Source organism: Lissotriton helveticus, chromosome 8 (assembly GCF_964261635.1).
Source record: "Lissotriton helveticus chromosome 8, aLisHel1.1, whole genome shotgun sequence".
Lineage (NCBI taxonomy): Eukaryota > Metazoa > Chordata > Amphibia > Caudata > Salamandridae > Lissotriton > Lissotriton helveticus.
This window is the reverse complement of record NC_136069.1, coordinates 1,689,661,424-1,689,680,784: the sequence shown is the minus strand read 5'-3', so window position 1 is coordinate 1,689,680,784 and position 19,361 is coordinate 1,689,661,424. Positions and strand designations below refer to the sequence as shown.

At 45.0% G+C, this 19,361-nt stretch overlaps 1 protein-coding gene across 1 annotated transcript in view; it reads left to right on the top strand.

The window, feature by feature from the left end:
* The window catches only part of LOC144772139 (TRPM8 channel-associated factor homolog), a 225,455-nt gene that overhangs the window by 24,436 nt on the left and 181,658 nt on the right, over positions 1-19,361 (top strand). The window contains exon 2 of the mRNA XM_078656294.1: positions 4,597-5,232. Coding sequence (XP_078512420.1) covers positions 4,616-5,232 — 617 coding nt within the window. The 5' untranslated portion in view covers positions 4,597-4,615. The remainder of the gene's footprint in view (positions 1-4,596; positions 5,233-19,361) is intronic.

Genomic DNA, 19,361 nt, shown 5'->3' with positions numbered 1-19,361 from the left:
TTAGTGTCCACCCATCTTACAGGTGCAACACCAGGCTTTAAAAGGATCAATATCTTTACCCTTACACCCACCAGTGGGCTGGGAAGACTTCCGGGACCCACTCTCTAGAACAGGTTTTTGGGGGCCCTTAGAAGACTCTTGGTTTTTGCCTTTGGGGGATCACCCCCTTTACCTTGGGTAGATTTTATTACCCCTTTCTTTTGGTCACCCCCAGTGGATGTTCTGGTTATCCTACTCTTGGCCCAGTGGTCTGCCTTCTTTCCCAGTACTTGAGTAGAAATTATACCTAGGTCCCAAGATACTGATCCAAAATGTTATTTGTGCAATTACTAAACATATGTTCTTTCATCAACAGATTATAAAGCTCCACATAGTCATGCATCTCACTTCCAGTTAACCAACTATCTAGTGTTTTTACTGAGTAGTCTATGAAGTCAACCCAGAACTGGCTCAGGGTTTTGTGAGTCTCCCGGAATCTAATCTGATACTCATCAGTTGTGAGTCCAAAGCCCATAATCAGGGTACCCTTCATGATGTCAAAGGACTCTACCCTGTCTGGTGTATCAGTCATTATTTCACTATTAGTGGAGAGCTTTTTAGAAGAGGTTTAAAAACATCTAACATACATTTTCCCTCATTATAGTAAGATGTTATTTAAAAGAAATGCTAATGGGACTTAGCTATGGCCCTAACAGACTTAAAAAATTGAAAAATAATTGTCAATTCAAAAATCTGAATCTAAACACAGTTCTAGGAGTTTCGCTGTGTGATCAGGTGTTGGCCGAGTAGTCAAACAAATGCAAAGCCGTAGACCCCCCGCTGATCAACCAATGTAAGATATCAGCTCTGTATATACTATACTTAATGAGATGTATGGAGTGCACAGAGTCCAGCGAGAGTACAAAGGTATGGCAGAGGGTGATGTAGATAATACCTTACTCTCAATTTAATGGTAGCTGGCCTGAGCAGTTAGGCTTATCAGAGGGTAGTGTGAATGCATTTGGTGTATATACTCATACAAGGCGGAAACACACACTCAATAACTAACACCGGGCTAATGGTTATAGAAAAATATTACCTTAGTTTACTTTTATTTCTATGAACCAAGTTGAAATCAGTTACAAGTAAGTACTTTTTATTTGCAATACTCTCAGATTACTGGCAATAGGTTTGTAAAGTATCAATCAATAATTTACATGTGCAAGAAACGGTTTTAAAGTCTTGGATATAATTCTGGGCTTGTCAATTAGAAACAGTAACACTGGGTATTTGAAATAGGTAGAAAGTTGGGCACAACAGTTAGAAGGCAATGCAATCATAAGGAAGGAAGAGCATTGTTATGCATCAGCAGATAAGTACACAACTTACTTTTCCAGTCGCCAGGGTTTTAGACTAGCCCTGGGCAAGGGTCAGTTTAAGTGAGGTTCTGCACCAGCAGCGGCACAGTGCAGGGTTGGCGAGTTCAGGGCTAGTCAATGGAGACTGGGGGCACCTGAAGTGGTATGGGTTGATTATCTATGCAGAGGCGGTCAGTACTGGCAATGATGGTTGCTCTCGGTGGTCGAAGTCGCGGTCAGAGGAGAGAAATGGAGGTGAATGGGATTCAGTGGGCTGCCTACCGGTTGGCGTCAGTGAGTTACTGTAGATCAAAGGGAGGCACTACCAGCCCAGCTGTCCCAGTCATGGGGATGGAGATGCACAGGTGATGGAGGAGTTTAATTGATGATGGGCCATCTCAGAGTGGCCACAATTGAGCAGGTGGGGCAGGAGGAGGCCAAGAGGTCCACTTGCAGGAGGGTACAGGCTCTTGGGAACATAGTTGTGAACAGCTGGGGTCATTGAGCCTTGGAAGTCCATCTATAGTGCTTTCTTTTGGCAGGGCAGAGTTGCATCGACACAAGTGTCTGTCCTCTTCCATTGCGGTCTTGCAATTCCTTTGCAGTAATGAGTGGTGTCGACTCAAGTGTCAGTACTCAGCTACCACGGTTTGTGTACCAGCGGGCGCCGGGGAGCTAGAGCCTGCAGCCTAAAGAGAGGTTCTTGGCGATTTTGTGAAGGCTGGATGGTCCCCAGGGGTTCTTGGAGACCTTGCAGGATCTCTGGAAGGACAGCAGATCCAGTTGTCGAACTGGTTACAGGTGGCAGTGTTCTGACCGAATTGTGTCTGTAACAGTACCGTTTCTGGTCAGGTAGTGGTATTCTTCCTTCTTCTTCTTTGGTCTGCCAAATCTGAGGAACAAGGTTCAGGCAAGCCCTTAAATACTACATTTAAGGGCATTATTGAGTTCGGGGCAGTAGCCAATGTCTAGTGTCCCCTATGGTGACTACACCCTATGGGTACCCCTCCCTTTGGGGAGAGTAGCACATCCCTGTTCCAATTGGGCCTCCTTTTCCAATTCAAGATGGAGAATTTTGAAGATAGTAGTTCACCTCAGCTCCTGGTGACCCTAGGTGTGCGCCAGGCTGAGGTGAACACTCCTAATCTGCTTACTAATTATTTCACCTGTCCGGCTGTCAAAAGTGGGGATTCAACAATAGCTGGAGCTGCCCAGATCAGCATAGCTCAAGGTAAGAGCCTTTGGGGCTCACCGCAAGTGTTGCTGTTCCTGCCAGGGGGAGACGTGAAGCACCTCTACCAAGAGCAGGTTTTGCTTCTGAACACCTAGAGCACAAAGACCATGAAGTCAGAAACCAGTCTGGTGGTGACTGGCGGGTACCAGTCAGCCAATACACTAAAACTTGATTGCTTTTTCAGGGGGCATCCCTAAGGTGCCCTCTGAGTGCATGTTATAATAAATCTAACACTGGCATCGGTGGGGGGTTATTATGTTGAGGAGGTTGGTACCGAACTTCCCAGTCTTCAGTAAAGCCATCATGGAGATTTGGAGTTCATAATGACAAACTCCCGGCTCATGTACTCAAAATGGCTTTACTACACTCACAATGTCTGTGACTGGCACATACACTCTAGGGGCATATTGTTCATGCAGCAATGCCCTCACCGGTGATATGGTGAACCCTGCCTTGAGGCTGTAGGGCCTGCTAAAGGGGTGATTTACCATGCCTCAGGCATCTTTGGAAGTGATTGCACACAGGGATGTGTGCCGTGTCAGCTCTTCAGTTTGGTCTGTACCAAAATACGAAGCCTGCAGTGGGAGTGTGTGCGTGTTAAGGTAATAGATCTCTGAGGGTGGCACAATACATGTTGCAGCATTCAGATGCCTTTTCCAGTCACAAGGCCCTTGGTACCAGGGGTACCTTTTACAAGGGGCTTACATGGGGGCCCAGAATGTGCCAATTGTGGAGTCAAAGGTACAGTTTTAGGAAAGAAAACAGGCCCTGAGAGCCTGATTGGCAGGGACCCAGGGCACACTCAGTCAAGTTTGCATCAGGTATCTGGTAAAAAATTAGGGGGTAACAATGCAAAAAGAGGCATTTTCCTATGCACAATAACACACAATTGATTCACACTGGCTTCATTAGAGTCATAATATTCAAAAAGAGTTTCCAGTTCTTCCATAAACATCTGGCGGTTCTGTCAGACTTCATGGAATTGTCTAGTAATAGTCAAGAGATTACAGGGAGTCCAGGGCATATGAATAGTGACCCTGCCTTCTTCTCCTGGGCCTGGATACAGTTGCATAGATAGGAGTGCAATAGATTGGAAATGGAAAGGTCACTAAAATCATTGCTGCCATCCCAGAGGATAGGGGCTCCTTTTAGGGTACACATTCGAGGTCTCCTCCAGGATCCTAGTCATTTGGGTCTAAATGTATGAATGGAGTGGTGCAGTGGAGGCACAACCTTTCATTTGTTTAATCATCTGCTTAATTTGGTATCCTTATATCTCCTGGGTGCTTTTAAGACCTCTCATCTGAGGTTTCCTCATGGAAATTGCACTGGCCACTTATGTTGCAGGAGCACCTCTGGTCTGGTAGTCCCTAATAGCCATTTCCTGGCTGCGTGTCTCTAGGCTGAGGTCTGCCTGGTGTTGGGAATCTGAGGTCTTCTGAACATGCATGTGCAGTGATAGACTGAGATCCTCCTCTAAGGTGAGCAGACCATTGCAAACATGCCATCAGACTGAGCCGGTACTCATCAAAAGCAAGAGCCTGGGGTCTTTGCTATATCATCACATGTAGCACCCCTGGGTTCTTGCTAAAGTGGAATCCCTTCCCCTACCCTGCCAGTGGCAGCTGGTGGACCATTAGTGAAAGATTGACAAACTGCAAGCATCTGGGTACAGAGAAGGTGACATGCTTGGGGTACAGTGGCATCCTTAATGGCATTGAGGTTGTTGTGAGTTAAAACAAGGTAGGACATATCCGTGTGAGAGACAGAGTACTGAAGAAACAAATGTTCCTAAACATCCCTCAGAGCTGAAGTTGGTGTTATCAGAAAATTTCACTGCAGAGTTACCACAGAAACAGAGGTTGTTAATGTTCCCTCAGCAGGTACACATTTGCTTTTACAAAAGGGAGAGGAATATATTCAAACATATTCTTCCATTGATAGTGTGTTCAGCCAAAGAACAACACATTTGTGGTATTTAAAGTTGAATACTATTAAATCTGTTTTTTGTTTATATATTTTCAGGAACAAGAACCACTTTGAAATGACCCTCAGAGAATCTTACAAAGCCTTGACTCAAGGTGTTGACACTTTGGACTTTACAGGAAGTTCTGTTCCATGTGACTTGCTCCTGATCGGGGATAAAGCCTTCCCTCTGATCGTGAGTACCTCTGGCCAAGTACTCGTCGCAGCTTCTCACTACGGGAAGGGTCGGATCGTAGCCATTGCTCATGAGGGATACCTCTATAGTCCAAAGTTCTCAAAGCTCCTGCTCAATGCTGTCCATTGGCTGAAACCCTCAGCAGATGCTCTGGTTGGTGTTCAGTCTACCTTTGACTCCCTGGTGAAGATGTTCTCTGATCATGGCATCAAGGTGCACTCCACTGGTGGGTTTCTGGAATCCTTTGGCGTGTATTGCATGGATGCTTATAATGCCAATCAGAAGAAACAGCTTATTGCATTCGTGAAGAACGGAGGTGGTCTCCTCATCGCAGGTCAAGCCTGGAATTGGTCCTACACACACGGCACAGAAAAAGTCTGCTTTGAATTTCCTGGAAACCAAGTGATCAATGTGTCCGGCATCTATTTCACATCCAACTATGGTGATACAGGAGTTTTTTCAATCTCAAAAGAAGTCCCGATTTGCCCATTGCTTGTCCGGTAAGTAAAAACAAGGTCAAAAATGAACTATGGTGATTAAAACTGAATCAGTGACAAAGTTACACTTTTCTACATACATCTAGTACCAACTCAGTATGTGGAAGGGAAACCCAAAACACATCCCTTCCCAAATACTGAATCATAATCCATTTCTAAACATATTTTAGGGATTTGGAAAACGTGTTACATACGAAAAAAGGTTTTTGCATTAAAAAAACTCTCTGATTTGGTGATTGGAAGGGTTTGCAAATGCTAAAACCCTTTGTACCTTTGTACAAAATAAAGAAATATAGGCACTCTGTATAGGCTGAAAAGTCTTGGTAAACTTGACTTGTGAATATTTAAAAGGGAAGGGGAAGCCTGACTTACACTCCTTTGAAAAGGTGAGTCTTCGGAAGAGCCTTGAAAGCGGACTCTGAGGAACTTCTGGAAATGAATTCCACAGAATGGGAGCCAGAGTTGAGAAGACTTTACCAGCAGCTTTCACTTTATGCAACAATAGCAAATGGTAACGGTTTGTAGGAGCGCACAGCAGAGTATAGGTATCAAGTCTATAACAATAGTAACTGTACGGTTGGTGCTCAGGAAGAGAGTAGAGATTGGTTACCACAACCTCTGAAGAGACCAAAGTCAATGTAAAGGTAATCCTCCGAGCACTCAGCAATCAATGTCTTTATCAGTAGTGATCATCAATCATCAATATCATCAAATCTTCAATCCAAATAGGTAAATTGTCTTGAAATGTTCTGAACAGTTCCAATTTATTCAAATGCGCAGCCAACACGTGTTTCGTCTGTCTGTAAGACAATGACTTCCTCAGGGCTGCAACCCAAAACAGTTACAATTAATTCTAAGTACAGTATCATATACGTTGTCAACATTTGCTTCCACAAGAAGCAGTCAAAATAAATAAAGGGGAAACACCCTCAAACCAAAGGCAAATTCACAGCTATATCAATGTGAATGATAAAGAAGAAACAATCGCCAAATTCGTGATTCTGTATTCATAAAAAATATATATATGCATTAACTATTTAAATTAATTCATTCTAATGAATGGTTTGTGTTCACCACATGATACATGGTTAGCCGGATATGGCATTGCATAATATCTATAAATGAGATAATACACTCACCCTTAACTCTGTGTAACCACACGTGATCCAATCAGAGACTGTCACAATTGATCCAATATTCCGCCTGCGTTAAGCAGTAATTTTCAATGTAGGTATAAATATATATCTCACCCTACAAAAAAGTCCATAGTAATAATATAACTCCTCAACTATGTATAAAAGTTGATAATGTCTCATACATCAGAAAGTCAGTAGGAACTCACCAAAAAGTGTATATTGGCGTTCTCTGTCAGAGCAGATCAGCAACTGACTAATTCAGTCCAGGTTCAAATAATCATATTCTCCTCAAACGTAGTGAAGTACGAACATTTCTACAAAAATGCATTAAATAAATAAGTCGCATATCTAGCTCATGTATTGATAGATACATGGCACCTTATATCCCTTAATTGGATCATGGCCTCACCTAATGTACGATGTCAAGCCAAATCTCAATATCCAAGGTTCTCAATTCAGATTCAAAAAGTAGTCATATTCTCCACACATGTTTATGGGGTAAGAGCACATCTATAGAAAATATAATAAATTGAATGAGTCTCCTATCGAATATCAGAAAAACCAGCTTACATAAATAGATTTGTATCTGGCACCTTATAGCCCGTTAAGTACTTATTCTCACCTAATGTACGTTGTCAATCCTTCTGTATATCTCTATATTCCTAGTTCTCAAACTCCAAAATTCAAAATCCATACGAGTACGTATCTGTAAGTCAAACCATACAATTATAAATATATCTGTTAATGCTATCTCTCATAATAGTCCCACCAGTCTAAGACTTACCCTTCAGTATCTCCCGACTCGCGTAGTTCGTGGCGTACTGCATGCGCGCCATCTTGTAATGGCTTAATATAGACAAGTTAACCTCGTGTAAAGCATCATTACTACGGGCGCCATCTTGTAGTGGTGTTTACTGCCCTATATAATATATCGACTTCTCGTTACCTGACTATACTCAGACCCTAATTGGGACATTTCACTAGTATAGTGATATATAATACTAATACGAAATTATCTTTGAGCCTTGGCGGCTAAATAAACTAATTGCGCCAACATATAAAGACTTCATGTAAGTAACCAAAAGCGCGTAAAACGCACCAGTGTTGCGGGCGCCATCTACGAATGGTGAGGTCCTTATGAAAAAAACACACAATCATTTGTCTACATTGCTTTGGCCAGGGCACCATATCCAATAAATCGAAGTAATCAAGTATATATTTACGTGCCATATTCTATCTATGAATTGTTATTTATGATGCATTTCAAATAAATGTGCTGGAAGTGCCAAATTCGATTAATTATATTCATATTCTCACAAATTCTCTAGCTGTTTGTCTGAATATCTAGAGCTATAATTGTAAAATTCCAGTCCAAATTATTAGTATATCTATATCCCAGTAGTATTCTAATGCACAAGTATTTATTGCAATGCGATAACCAAGCGGTCCACGTTACATGTGAGTTACACGAACCATAATGTCTCATATCAAAGTCACAAATTACCAACACAAGGTGAGAGGTAGCTGAAAGATAGGTGTCCTTAGCGCTATAAATTTTGATCAAATTTACAATAGAGCATCTCAACAGTACTATGTAATATAATGTACACATCGGATATTGAGTATGTCTTTGAGGCGACACAACAACAACATGACATGTCAAAGGACATGTTCCAGCTCTTCATTCATATTGTGAAATGTACATAATACTAAAATTAATTACCCAGGTAGAATTCAAATTCATGATCCACGTTAAGACCGCATTCTACAGCTTTCAATTTGATCAGCCATTGAACTTCACGTCTTCTCAACTGCAAAAGTCTGTTCCCACCACGTGGGTCTGCTTTAATGTGATCTATACCATGATATGTAAAACAATGCTGATCTTTATTTGCAAAATTCTGTACTAGATGGGATGCAATCGGATAGCGTGTATCACCATTTTTTAAAGCTCTAAAATGTTCTGCAATTCTGTCCCTAAGTCTTCTGATGGTGCTCCCTACATAAATCATCCCACAGAAGCACGATATCACATAAACCACAAATGTGGTGTCACAGTTCATAAACATCCCAATTGTATATGTACCAGAATTGTTATATTCAAAGGTTAACACCTTCTTTTTGGCCCATCTACAGGACACACATCGGCCACATTTATAAAACCCTTTGAAACTATTGAGCCAATCAGTTTTGTTCAATTTGTTGGGGTAGCTTGGGCTTAATAAATTCCTCAAAGTGATACCTCTCCTAAAGGTTAGGCTTGGTCTGTCAAACAAATGTGGTTTTAAATCATTATCCATTGTAAGAAGGTGCCAGTGTTTCTGCAAAATTGTGAATAGTTTAGAGCTGTCTACGCCATAATTCGTAATTAGTCTCACTTTCTGATCACCAATTTTACCATCCTTATTGTGTCTCTTCAGGGTGGATTCTCTTGTAATTTTTCTTGCTTTAGATACAGCTAATCTGATTGTCTCCTCATTGTAACCTCTGTTACGAAATCTATTTGACATGTCCAACAGATTGCTCTCAAAATCATTGTCATTCACACAGTTGCGACGAGCCCTAATAAATTCACCATAGGGTATGGTTCTTTTCTGACAACTAGGATGACTGCTCTGTGCATGAAGAATTGCATTGCAGCTCGTCGGTTTCCTAAACATCCTACTCTTAATTCTGTCACCCTCAACGAATAACTCAACGTCCAAGAAAGTTATGCTCTTTTTATCATAGGACGTAGTAAATTTCAAATTATATACATTGTCATTAAGGTATTCAAAGAAACCTTTCAGCAAGTCAACCGAGCCTGTCCATATCAACAGGCAGTCGTCAATGAAGCGTCCCCAATAATGTATATATTGGGTCCACTCACTTCCCGCTGGGCCCCAGATTCGCTCCGCCTCGAACCAACCCATAAACAGGTTGGCGAAAGACGGAGCGAATCGTGAACCCATCGCGGTCCCAAGGAGCTGTCTGAACCACTTTCCGTCAAACATAAACACATTATTGTCTAAGACTAATTCTGTCATTCGCAGTAGCATTTGAGTATGGTCATACATTTCAGCAGGTCGTTGGCTAAGAAAGTGGTCCAGAGCACGTATACCTAGACTATGATCAATGATAGTATATAATGATACCACGTCTAGTGTAACTAACAACATGCCATCATCCCAAATTATATCTTCAAGTAAGTTCAGAACATGCTTTGTGTCCTCAATAAAGGACGGAAGGTTGTATACATACTGTCTCAGAAAGCAGTCTATAAATTCAGATAATCTTTCAGTCGGACCACCTATGCCGGAGACAATCGGCCGCCCTGGCGGACTGTCCCGGCATTTGTGGACCTTCGGAAGAGTATACAGACAAGGTGCCTTGGGACTACTCAAAGTCAGGTAAAGGAATTCATCGTGATCCAAGAGTGCTAAGTCATACCATATCTTAATCTCCCCATTAATCTTGATGATGAGTTCTGGTAATGGATTGGTAGTAAGTTTTTCATAGTAAACAGTGTTGTTGAGCTGGGAGTAGACTTCATTGTTATAATCTAAAGTATTTAGTACCACAACATTACCACCTTTGTCGGCACTGCGTATAGTAATAGATTTGTTATTGATAAGTTCTTGTAATGCCTCTCTTTCACCAAAGGTCAGATTATGCTGAAACCCTCTCATACCCAATCTGCGAGATGTATCAATTTCTCTATCGATTTCAGTACTGACCATTTTGAAAAACACATCTATGGTATTACCTGGTATAAGTTGTGGAGTCCACTTGGACTTCGCTTTGAGTCCACTTCCCTCCCTCTGAAATCTGGTGATTTCTAAGTCTTCCATCAGTTTAAGCATGGTTACAGGGTCATCCTCCCTCTCAGTTAGTGATAAAAGAAGTTGAGTATCTTTCAGTTCTTGTATAGTCAGTTCACTGAGTACTTTATTAGAGGATTGTTTATCTTTCTCTGACACAGATGTAAAGAACTTCTTTAACTTCAGAGTTCTAGTAAATCTAAACAGATCTATTTTGGCCATACACCAATCCATACGAGTTGCAGGACAAAAACCCAAACCTTTTTTGAGTACAGATAACATGTTATCAGACAAATCATAAGAAGATAGATTGATCACCTCTATGTTACATGCTGTAGTATCATCATTTTCCATTATTGTTTCCAAGATCTGAGAGTTCTTATTCTTGCGCCCGGATCCCCTGCCGCCCCTGCTACCTCTCCTTGTCTTTTTACAGTGGACTCTCGATTCCTCAATTCTGAGTCCCGATTCCCTCTCCTCAATCTCTGTACTTCCTCTAAAAAATTATTCGTATTAACAGTCGAGGCTGTCTCAGGTGCATCTTCATTCTCACTACTCGATATTAAAGAGGATGCATCTGTATCACTCATTACGGGGGTGCTGCCACTCATGGTATTAGGAGAAACTTTCTTGATCAAATAGTCAAATCTTTTGGCGAATGTGTACACTCGCCCCATACTATAATCTTTCTCATCACGTTTAAGTTTGTGTGCCTTTCTTCTCTTGATGTCCATCTGAAGATCATTTAGTTTATCATCAAGGATAGTATAATTCTTGATGGTAAGTTCAGGTAAATTCATTTCCTTAATCTCGTCTTCTAATTTGTTGATTTCAATTAGTAATTTAGCTATCTTCCTGTCCGCATTATCGATCAAGATCTGTATTAGGTTGCGCGAACTGCTATTTAACTCCTTCTCCCATATATCATATAAATCGGGTTCTAAGTCCTCATAGGTTGGTATTATATTAGATCTCAGTCCCCGTGGGATCCTATTAAGAATCAAATATTGTTTACCAGCAGCTTTCACTTTATGCACTCTAGGAATGCATAACATGGTTTGGCTTACCGGACAAACCCCTTTAAGCAGCCAATGTTGTGCTTACCTGCCAAATCGAATTCTGCTTAGGAATATTCAGTGCATGTCGAACAGCCACATTCTGAACCCATTGTATTCTATTGATCAGCTCCTGCGGTGCCCCAAGGAAAAGGACATGGTTATAATTAGTGCATGGACAATGTCTTTTTTTTTCTTTCCTGTGACATAAAGCTGGAACTTGCAAAAAACACAGTTGATGGACAGAATGTAGAACAATGTCATACATTCACCCCAGTACAAGGATCTGGGCCTAAATCCATCGTTTTTTGCACTCCACACCACCCTGGGTTAGACACTGGCTATATGCAAATCAGCTCTGACCCTGTGCCTCATGGGAACAGTCCAGTCCAAACTACCAAGCCATGTCTTTCCCAGACCAGAATCAAGCATCCAAGGACCGGTTTCTGGCTATCAGCCTTCATCAGCCTGGATAGCTTGACTCCAGTGGTGTGGAGAGCCTGGGACTCACGTCTGAGCATACCCAGCCCACTCGGGTTGAAAATTGCAAAAAACACAGTTGATGGACAGAATGTAGAACAATGTCATACATTCACCCCAGTACAAGGATCTGGGCCTAAATCCATCGTTTTTTTGCACTCCACACCACCCTGGGTTAGACACTGGCTATATGCAAATCAGCTCTGACCCTGTGCCTCATGGGAACAGTCCAGTCCAAACTACCAAGCCATGTCTTTCCCAGACCAGAATCAAGCATCCAAGGACCGGTTTCTGGCTATCAGCCTTCATCAGCCTGGATAGCTTGACTCCAGTGGTGTGGAGAGCCTGGGACTCACGTCTGAGCATACCCAGCCCACTCGGGTTGAAAATTGCAAAAAACACAGTTGATGGACAGAATGTAGAACAATGTCATACATTCACCCCAGTACAAGGATCTGGGCCTAAATCCATCGTTTTTTTGCACTCCACACCACCCTGGGTTAGACACTGGCTATATGCAAATCAGCTCTGACCCTGTGCCTCATGGGAACAGTCCAGTCCAAACTACCAAGCCATGTCTTTCCCAGACCAGAATCAAGCATCCAAGGACCGGTTTCTGGCTATCAGCCTTCATCAGCCTGGATAGCTTGACTCCAGTGGTGTGGAGAGCCTGGGACTCACGTCTGAGCATACCCAGCCCACTCGGGTTGAAAATTGCAAAAAACACAGTTGATGGACAGAATGTAGAACAATGTCATACATTCACCCCAGTACAAGGATCTGGGCCTAAATCCATCGTTTTTTTGCACTCCACACCACCCTGGGTTAGACACTGGCTATATGCAAATCAGCTCTGACCCTGTGCCTCATGGGAACAGTCCAGTCCAAACTACCAAGCCATGTCTTTCCCAGACCAGAATCAAGCATCCAAGGACCGGTTTCTGGCTATCAGCCTTCATCAGCCTGGATAGCTTGACTCCAGTGGTGTGGAGAGCCTGGGACTCACGTCTGAGCATACCCAGCCCACTCGGGTTGAAAATTGCAAAAAACACAGTTGATGGACAGAATGTAGAACAATGTCATACATTCACCCCAGTACAAGGATCTGGGCCTAAATCCATCGTTTTTTTGCACTCCACACCACCCTGGGTTAGACACTGGCTATATGCAAATCAGCTCTGACCCTGTGCCTCATGGGAACAGTCCAGTCCGAACTACCAAGCCATGTCTTTCCCAGACCAGAATCAAGCATCCAAGGACCGGTTTCTGGCTATCAGCCTTCATCAGCCTGGATAGCTTGACTCCAGTGGTGTGGAGAGCCTGGGACTCACGTCTGAGCATACCCAGCCCACTCGGGTTGAAAATTGCAAAAAACACAGTTGATGGACAGAATGTAGAACAATGTCATACATTCACCCCAGTACAAGGATCTGGGCCTAAATCCATCGTTTTTTTGCACTCCACACCACCCTGGGTTAGACACTGGCTATATGCAAATCAGCTCTGACCCTGTGCCTCATGGGAACAGTCCAGTCCAAACTACCAAGCCATGTCTTTCCCAGACCAGAATCAAGCATCCAAGGACCGGTTTCTGGCTATCAGCCTTCATCAGCCTGGATAGCTTGACTCCAGTGGTGTGGAGAGCCTGGGACTCACGTCTGAGCATACCCAGCCCACTCGGGTTGAAAATTGCAAAAAACACAGTTGATGGACAGAATGTAGAACAATGTCATACATTCACCCCAGTACAAGGATCTGGGCCTAAATCCATCGTTTTTTTGCACTCCACACCACCCTGGGTTAGACACTGGCTATATGCAAATCAGCTCTGACCCTGTGCCTCATGGGAACAGTCCAGTCCAAACTACCAAGCCATGTCTTTCCCAGACCAGAATCAAGCATCCAAGGACCGGTTTCTGGCTATCAGCCTTCATCAGCCTGGATAGCTTGACTCCAGTGGTGTGGAGAGCCTGGGACTCACGTCTGAGCATACCCAGCCCACTCGGGTTGAAAATTGCAAAAAACACAGTTGATGGACAGAATGTAGAACAATGTCATACATTCACCCCAGTACAAGGATGACACTGGCTATATGCAAATCAGCTCTGACCCTGTGCCTCATGGGAACAGTCCAGTCCAAACTACCAAGCCATGTCTTTCCCAGACCAGAATCAAGCATCCAAGGACCGGTTTCTGGCTATCAGCCTTCATCAGCCTGGATAGCTTGACTCCAGTGGTGTGGAGAGCCTGGGACTCACGTCTGAGCATACCCAGCCCACTCGGGTTGAAAATTGCAAAAAACGCAGTTGATGGACAGAATGTAGAACAATGTCATACATTCACCCCAGTACAAGGATCTGGGCCTAAATCCATCGTTTTTTTGCACTCCACACCACCCTGGGTTAGACACTGGCTATATGCAAATCAGCTCTGACCCTGTGCCTCATGGGAACAGTCCAGTCCAAACTACCAAGCCATGTCTTTCCCAGACCAGAATCAAGCATCCAAGGACCGGTTTCTGGCTATCAGCCTTCATCAGCCTGGATAGCTTGACTCCAGTGGTGTGGAGAGCCTGGGACTCACGTCTGAGCATACCCAGCCCACTCGGGTTGAAAATTGCAAAAAACACAGTTGATGGACAGAATGTAGAACAATGTCATACATTCACCCCAGTACAAGGATCTGGGCCTAAATCCATCGTTTTTTTGCACTCCACACCACCCTGGGTTAGACACTGGCTATATGCAAATCAGCTCTGACCCTGTGCCTCATGGGAACAGTCCAGTCCAAACTACCAAGCCATGTCTTTCCCAGACCAGAATCAAGCATCCAAGGACCGGTTTCTGGCTATCAGCCTTCATCAGCCTGGATAGCTTGACTCCAGTGGTGTGGAGAGCCTGGGACTCACGTCTGAGCATACCCAGCCCACTCGGGTTGAAAATTGCAAAAAACACAGTTGATGGACAGAATGTAGAACAATGTCATACATTCACCCCAGTACAAGGATCTGGGCCTAAATCCATCGTTTTTTTGCACTCCACACCACCCTGGGTTAGACACTGGCTATATGCAAATCAGCTCTGACCCTGTGCCTCATGGGAACAGTCCAGTCCAAACTACCAAGCCATGTCTTTCCCAGACCAGAATCAAGCATCCAAGGACCGGTTTCTGGCTATCAGCCTTCATCAGCCTGGATAGCTTGACTCCAGTGGTGTGGAGAGCCTGGGACTCACGTCTGAGCATACCCAGCCCACTCGGGTTGAAAATTGCAAAAAACACAGTTGATGGACAGAATGTAGAACAATGTCATACATTCACCCCAGTACAAGGATCTGGGCCTAAATCCATCGTTTTTTTGCACTCCACACCACCCTGGGTTAGACACTGGCTATATGCAAATCAGCTCTGACCCTGTGCCTCATGGGAACAGTCCAGTCCAAACTACCAAGCCATGTCTTTCCCAGACCAGAATCAAGCATCCAAGGACCGGTTTCTGGCTATCAGCCTTCATCAGCCTGGATAGCTTGACTCCAGTGGTGTGGAGAGCCTGGGACTCACGTCTGAGCATACCCAGCCCACTCGGGTTGAAAATTGCAAAAAACACGGTTGATGGACAGAATGTAGAACAATGTCATACATTCACCCCAGTACAAGGATCTGGGCCTAAATCCATCGTTTTTTTGCACTCCACACCACCCTGGGTTAGACACTGGCTATATGCAAATCAGCTCTGACCCTGTGCCTCATGGGAACAGTCCAGTCCAAACTACCAAGCCATGTCTTTCCCAGACCAGAATCAAGCATCCAAGGACCGGTTTCTGGCTATCAGCCTTCATCAGCCTGGATAGCTTGACTCCAGTGGTGTGGAGAGCCTGGGACTCACGTCTGAGCATACCCAGCCCACTCGGGTTGAAAATTGCAAAAAACACAGTTGATGGACAGAATGTAGAACAATGTCATACATTCACCCCAGTACAAGGATCTGGGCCTAAATCCATCGTTTTTTTGCACTCCACACCACCCTGGGTTAGACACTGGCTATATGCAAATCAGCTCTGACCCTGTGCCTCATGGGAACAGTCCAGTCCAAACTACCAAGCCATGTCTTTCCCAGACCAGAATCAAGCATCCAAGGACCGGTTTCTGGCTATCAGCCTTCATCAGCCTGGATAGCTTGACTCCAGTGGTGTGGAGAGCCTGGGACTCACGTCTGAGCATACCCAGCCCACTCGGGTTGAAAATTGCAAAAAACACAGTTGATGGACAGAATGTAGAACAATGTCATACATTCACCCCAGTACAAGGATCTGGGCCTAAATCCATCGTTTTTTTGCACTCCACACCACCCTGGGTTAGACACTGGCTATATGCAAATCAGCTCTGACCCTGTGCCTCATGGGAACAGTCCAGTCCAAACTACCAAGCCATGTCTTTCCCAGACCAGAATCAAGCATCCAAGGACCGGTTTCTGGCTATCAGCCTTCATCAGCCTGGATAGCTTGACTCCAGTGGTGTGGAGAGCCTGGGACTCACGTCTGAGCATACCCAGCCCACTCGGGTTGAAAATTGCAAAAAACACAGTTGATGGACAGAATGTAGAACAATGTCATACATTCACCCCAGTACAAGGATCTGGGCCTAAATCCATCGTTTTTTTGCACTCCACACCACCCTGGGTTAGACACTGGCTATATGCAAATCAGCTCTGACCCTGTGCCTCATGGGAACAGTCCAGTCCAAACTACCAAGCCATGTCTTTCCCAGACCAGAATCAAGCATCCAAGGACCGGTTTCTGGCTATCAGCCTTCATCAGCCTGGATAGCTTGACTCCAGTGGTGTGGAGAGCCTGGGACTCACGTCTGAGCATACCCAGCCCACTCGGGTTGAAAATTGCAAAAAACACAGTTGATGGACAGAATGTAGAACAATGTCATACATTCACCCCAGTACAAGGATCTGGGCCTAAATCCATCGTTTTTTTGCACTCCACACCACCCTGGGTTAGACACTGGCTATATGCAAATCAGCTCTGACCCTGTGCCTCATGGGAACAGTCCAGTCCAAACTACCAAGCCATGTCTTTCCCAGACCAGAATCAAGCATCCAAGGACCGGTTTCTGGCTATCAGCCTTCATCAGCCTGGATAGCTTGACTCCAGTGGTGTGGAGAGCCTGGGACTCACGTCTGAGCATACCCAGCCCACTCGGGTTGAAAATTGCAAAAAACACAGTTGATGGACAGAATGTAGAACAATGTCATACATTCACCCCAGTACAAGGATCTGGGCCTAAATCCATCGTTTTTTTGCACTCCACACCACCCTGGGTTAGACACTGGCTATATGCAAATCAGCTCTGACCCTGTGCCTCATGGGAACAGTCCAGTCCAAACTACCAAGCCATGTCTTTCCCAGACCAGAATCAAGCATCCAAGGACCGGTTTCTGGCTATCAGCCTTCATCAGCCTGGATAGCTTGACTCCAGTGGTGTGGAGAGCCTGGGACTCACGTCTGAGCATACCCAGCCCACTCGGGTTGAAAATTGCAAAAAACACAGTTGATGGACAGAATGTAGAACAATGTCATACATTCACCCCAGTACAAGGATCTGGGCCTAAATCCATCGTTTTTTTGCACTCCACACCACCCTGGGTTAGACACTGGCTATATGCAAATCAGCTCTGACCCTGTGCCTCATGGGAACAGTCCAGTCCAAACTACCAAGCCATGTCTTTCCCAGACCAGAATCAAGCATCCAAGGACCGGTTTCTGGCTATCAGCCTTCATCAGCCTGGATAGCTTGACTCCAGTGGTGTGGAGAGCCTGGGACTCACGTCTGAGCATACCCAGCCCACTCGGGTTGAAAATTGCAAAAAACACAGTTGATGGACAGAATGTAGAACAATGTCATACATTCACCCCAGTACAAGGATCTGGGCCTAAATCCATCGTTTTTTTGCACTCCACACCACCCTGGGTTAGACACTGGCTATATGCAAATCAGCTCTGACCCTGTGCCTCATGGGAACAGTCCAGTCCAAACTACCAAGCCATGTCTTTCCCAGACCAGAATCAAGCATCCAAGGACCGGTTTCTGGCTATCAGCCTTCATCAGCCTGGATAGCTTGACTCCAGTGGTGTGGAGAGCCTGGGACTCACGTCTGAGCATACCCAGCCCACTCGGGTTGAAAATTGCAAAAAACACAGTTGATGGACAGAGTGCAAAAAAACGATGGATTTGGGCCCAGATCTTTTGACTGGGGGAGTGTGTGACATTGATCCACATTCAGTCCATCACTTGTTGTTTTTTGCAATTGCCGCCCTAAGTGCGCTGGGGATGCCCAGACGTGGGTCCCAGGCACTCCACACCACTTGGAGTCAAGCTAGCCGGGCTGAAGAGAGGTGTTACCTCGAAACCGGTCCGGTCCTCGGATGCTTGATTCCGGTCTGGGAAAGATATGGCTGTTGTAGTTCGGACTGGACTGTTCCCATGGGGCAACAGGGTCAGAGCTGATTTGCATAAAGCCATTATCTGACCCAGGGTGGTGTGGAGTGCAAAAAAACGATGGATTTGGGCCCAGATCTTTTGACTGGGGGAGTGTGTGACATTGATCCACATTCAGTCCATCACTTGTTGTTTTTTGCAATTGCCGCCCTAAGTGCGCTGGGGATGCCCAGACGTGGGTCCCAGGCACTCCACACCACTTGGAGTCAAGCTAGCCGGGCTGAAGAGAGGTGTTACCTCGAAACCGGTCCGGTCCTCGGATGCTTGATTCCGGTCTGGGAAAGATATGGCTGTTGTAGTTCGGACTGGACTGTTCCCATGGGGCAACAGGGTCAGAGCTGATTTGCATAAAGCCATTATCTGACCCAGGGTGGTGTGGAGTGCAAAAAAACGATGGATTTGGGCCCAGATCTTTTGACTGGGGGAGTGTGTGACATTGATCCACATTCAGTCCATCACTTGTTGTTTTTTGCAATTGCCGCCCTAAGTGCGCTGGGGATGCCCAGACGTGGGTCCCAGGCACTCCACACCACTTGGAGTCAAGCTAGCCGGGCTGAAGAGAGGTGTTACCTCGAAACCGGTCCGGTCCTCGGATGCTTGATTCCGGTCTGGGAAAGATATGGCTGTTGTAGTTCGGACTGGACTGTTCCCATGGGGCAACAGGGTCAGAGCTGATTTGCATAAAGCCATTATCTGACCCAGGGTGGTGTGGAGTGCAAAAAAACGATGGATTTGGGCCCAGATCTTTTGACTGGGGGAGTGTGTGACATTGATCCACATTCAGTCCATCACTTGTTGTTTTTTGCAATTGCCGCCCTAAGTGCGCTGGGGATGCCCAGACGTGGGTCCCAGGCACTCCACACCACTTGGAGTCAAGCTAGCCGGGCTGAAGAGAGGTGTTACCTCGAAACCGGTCCGGTCCTCGGATGCTTGATTCCGGTCTGGGAAAGATATGGCTGTTGTAGTTCGGACTGGACTGTTCCCATGGGGCAACAGGGTCAGAGCTGATTTGCATAAAGCCATTATCTGACCCAGGGTGGTGTGGAGTGCAAAAAAACGATGGATTTGGGCCCAGATCTTTTGACTGGGGGAGTGTGTGACATTGATCCACATTCAGTCCATCACTTGTTGTTTTTTGCAATTGCCGCCCTAAGTGC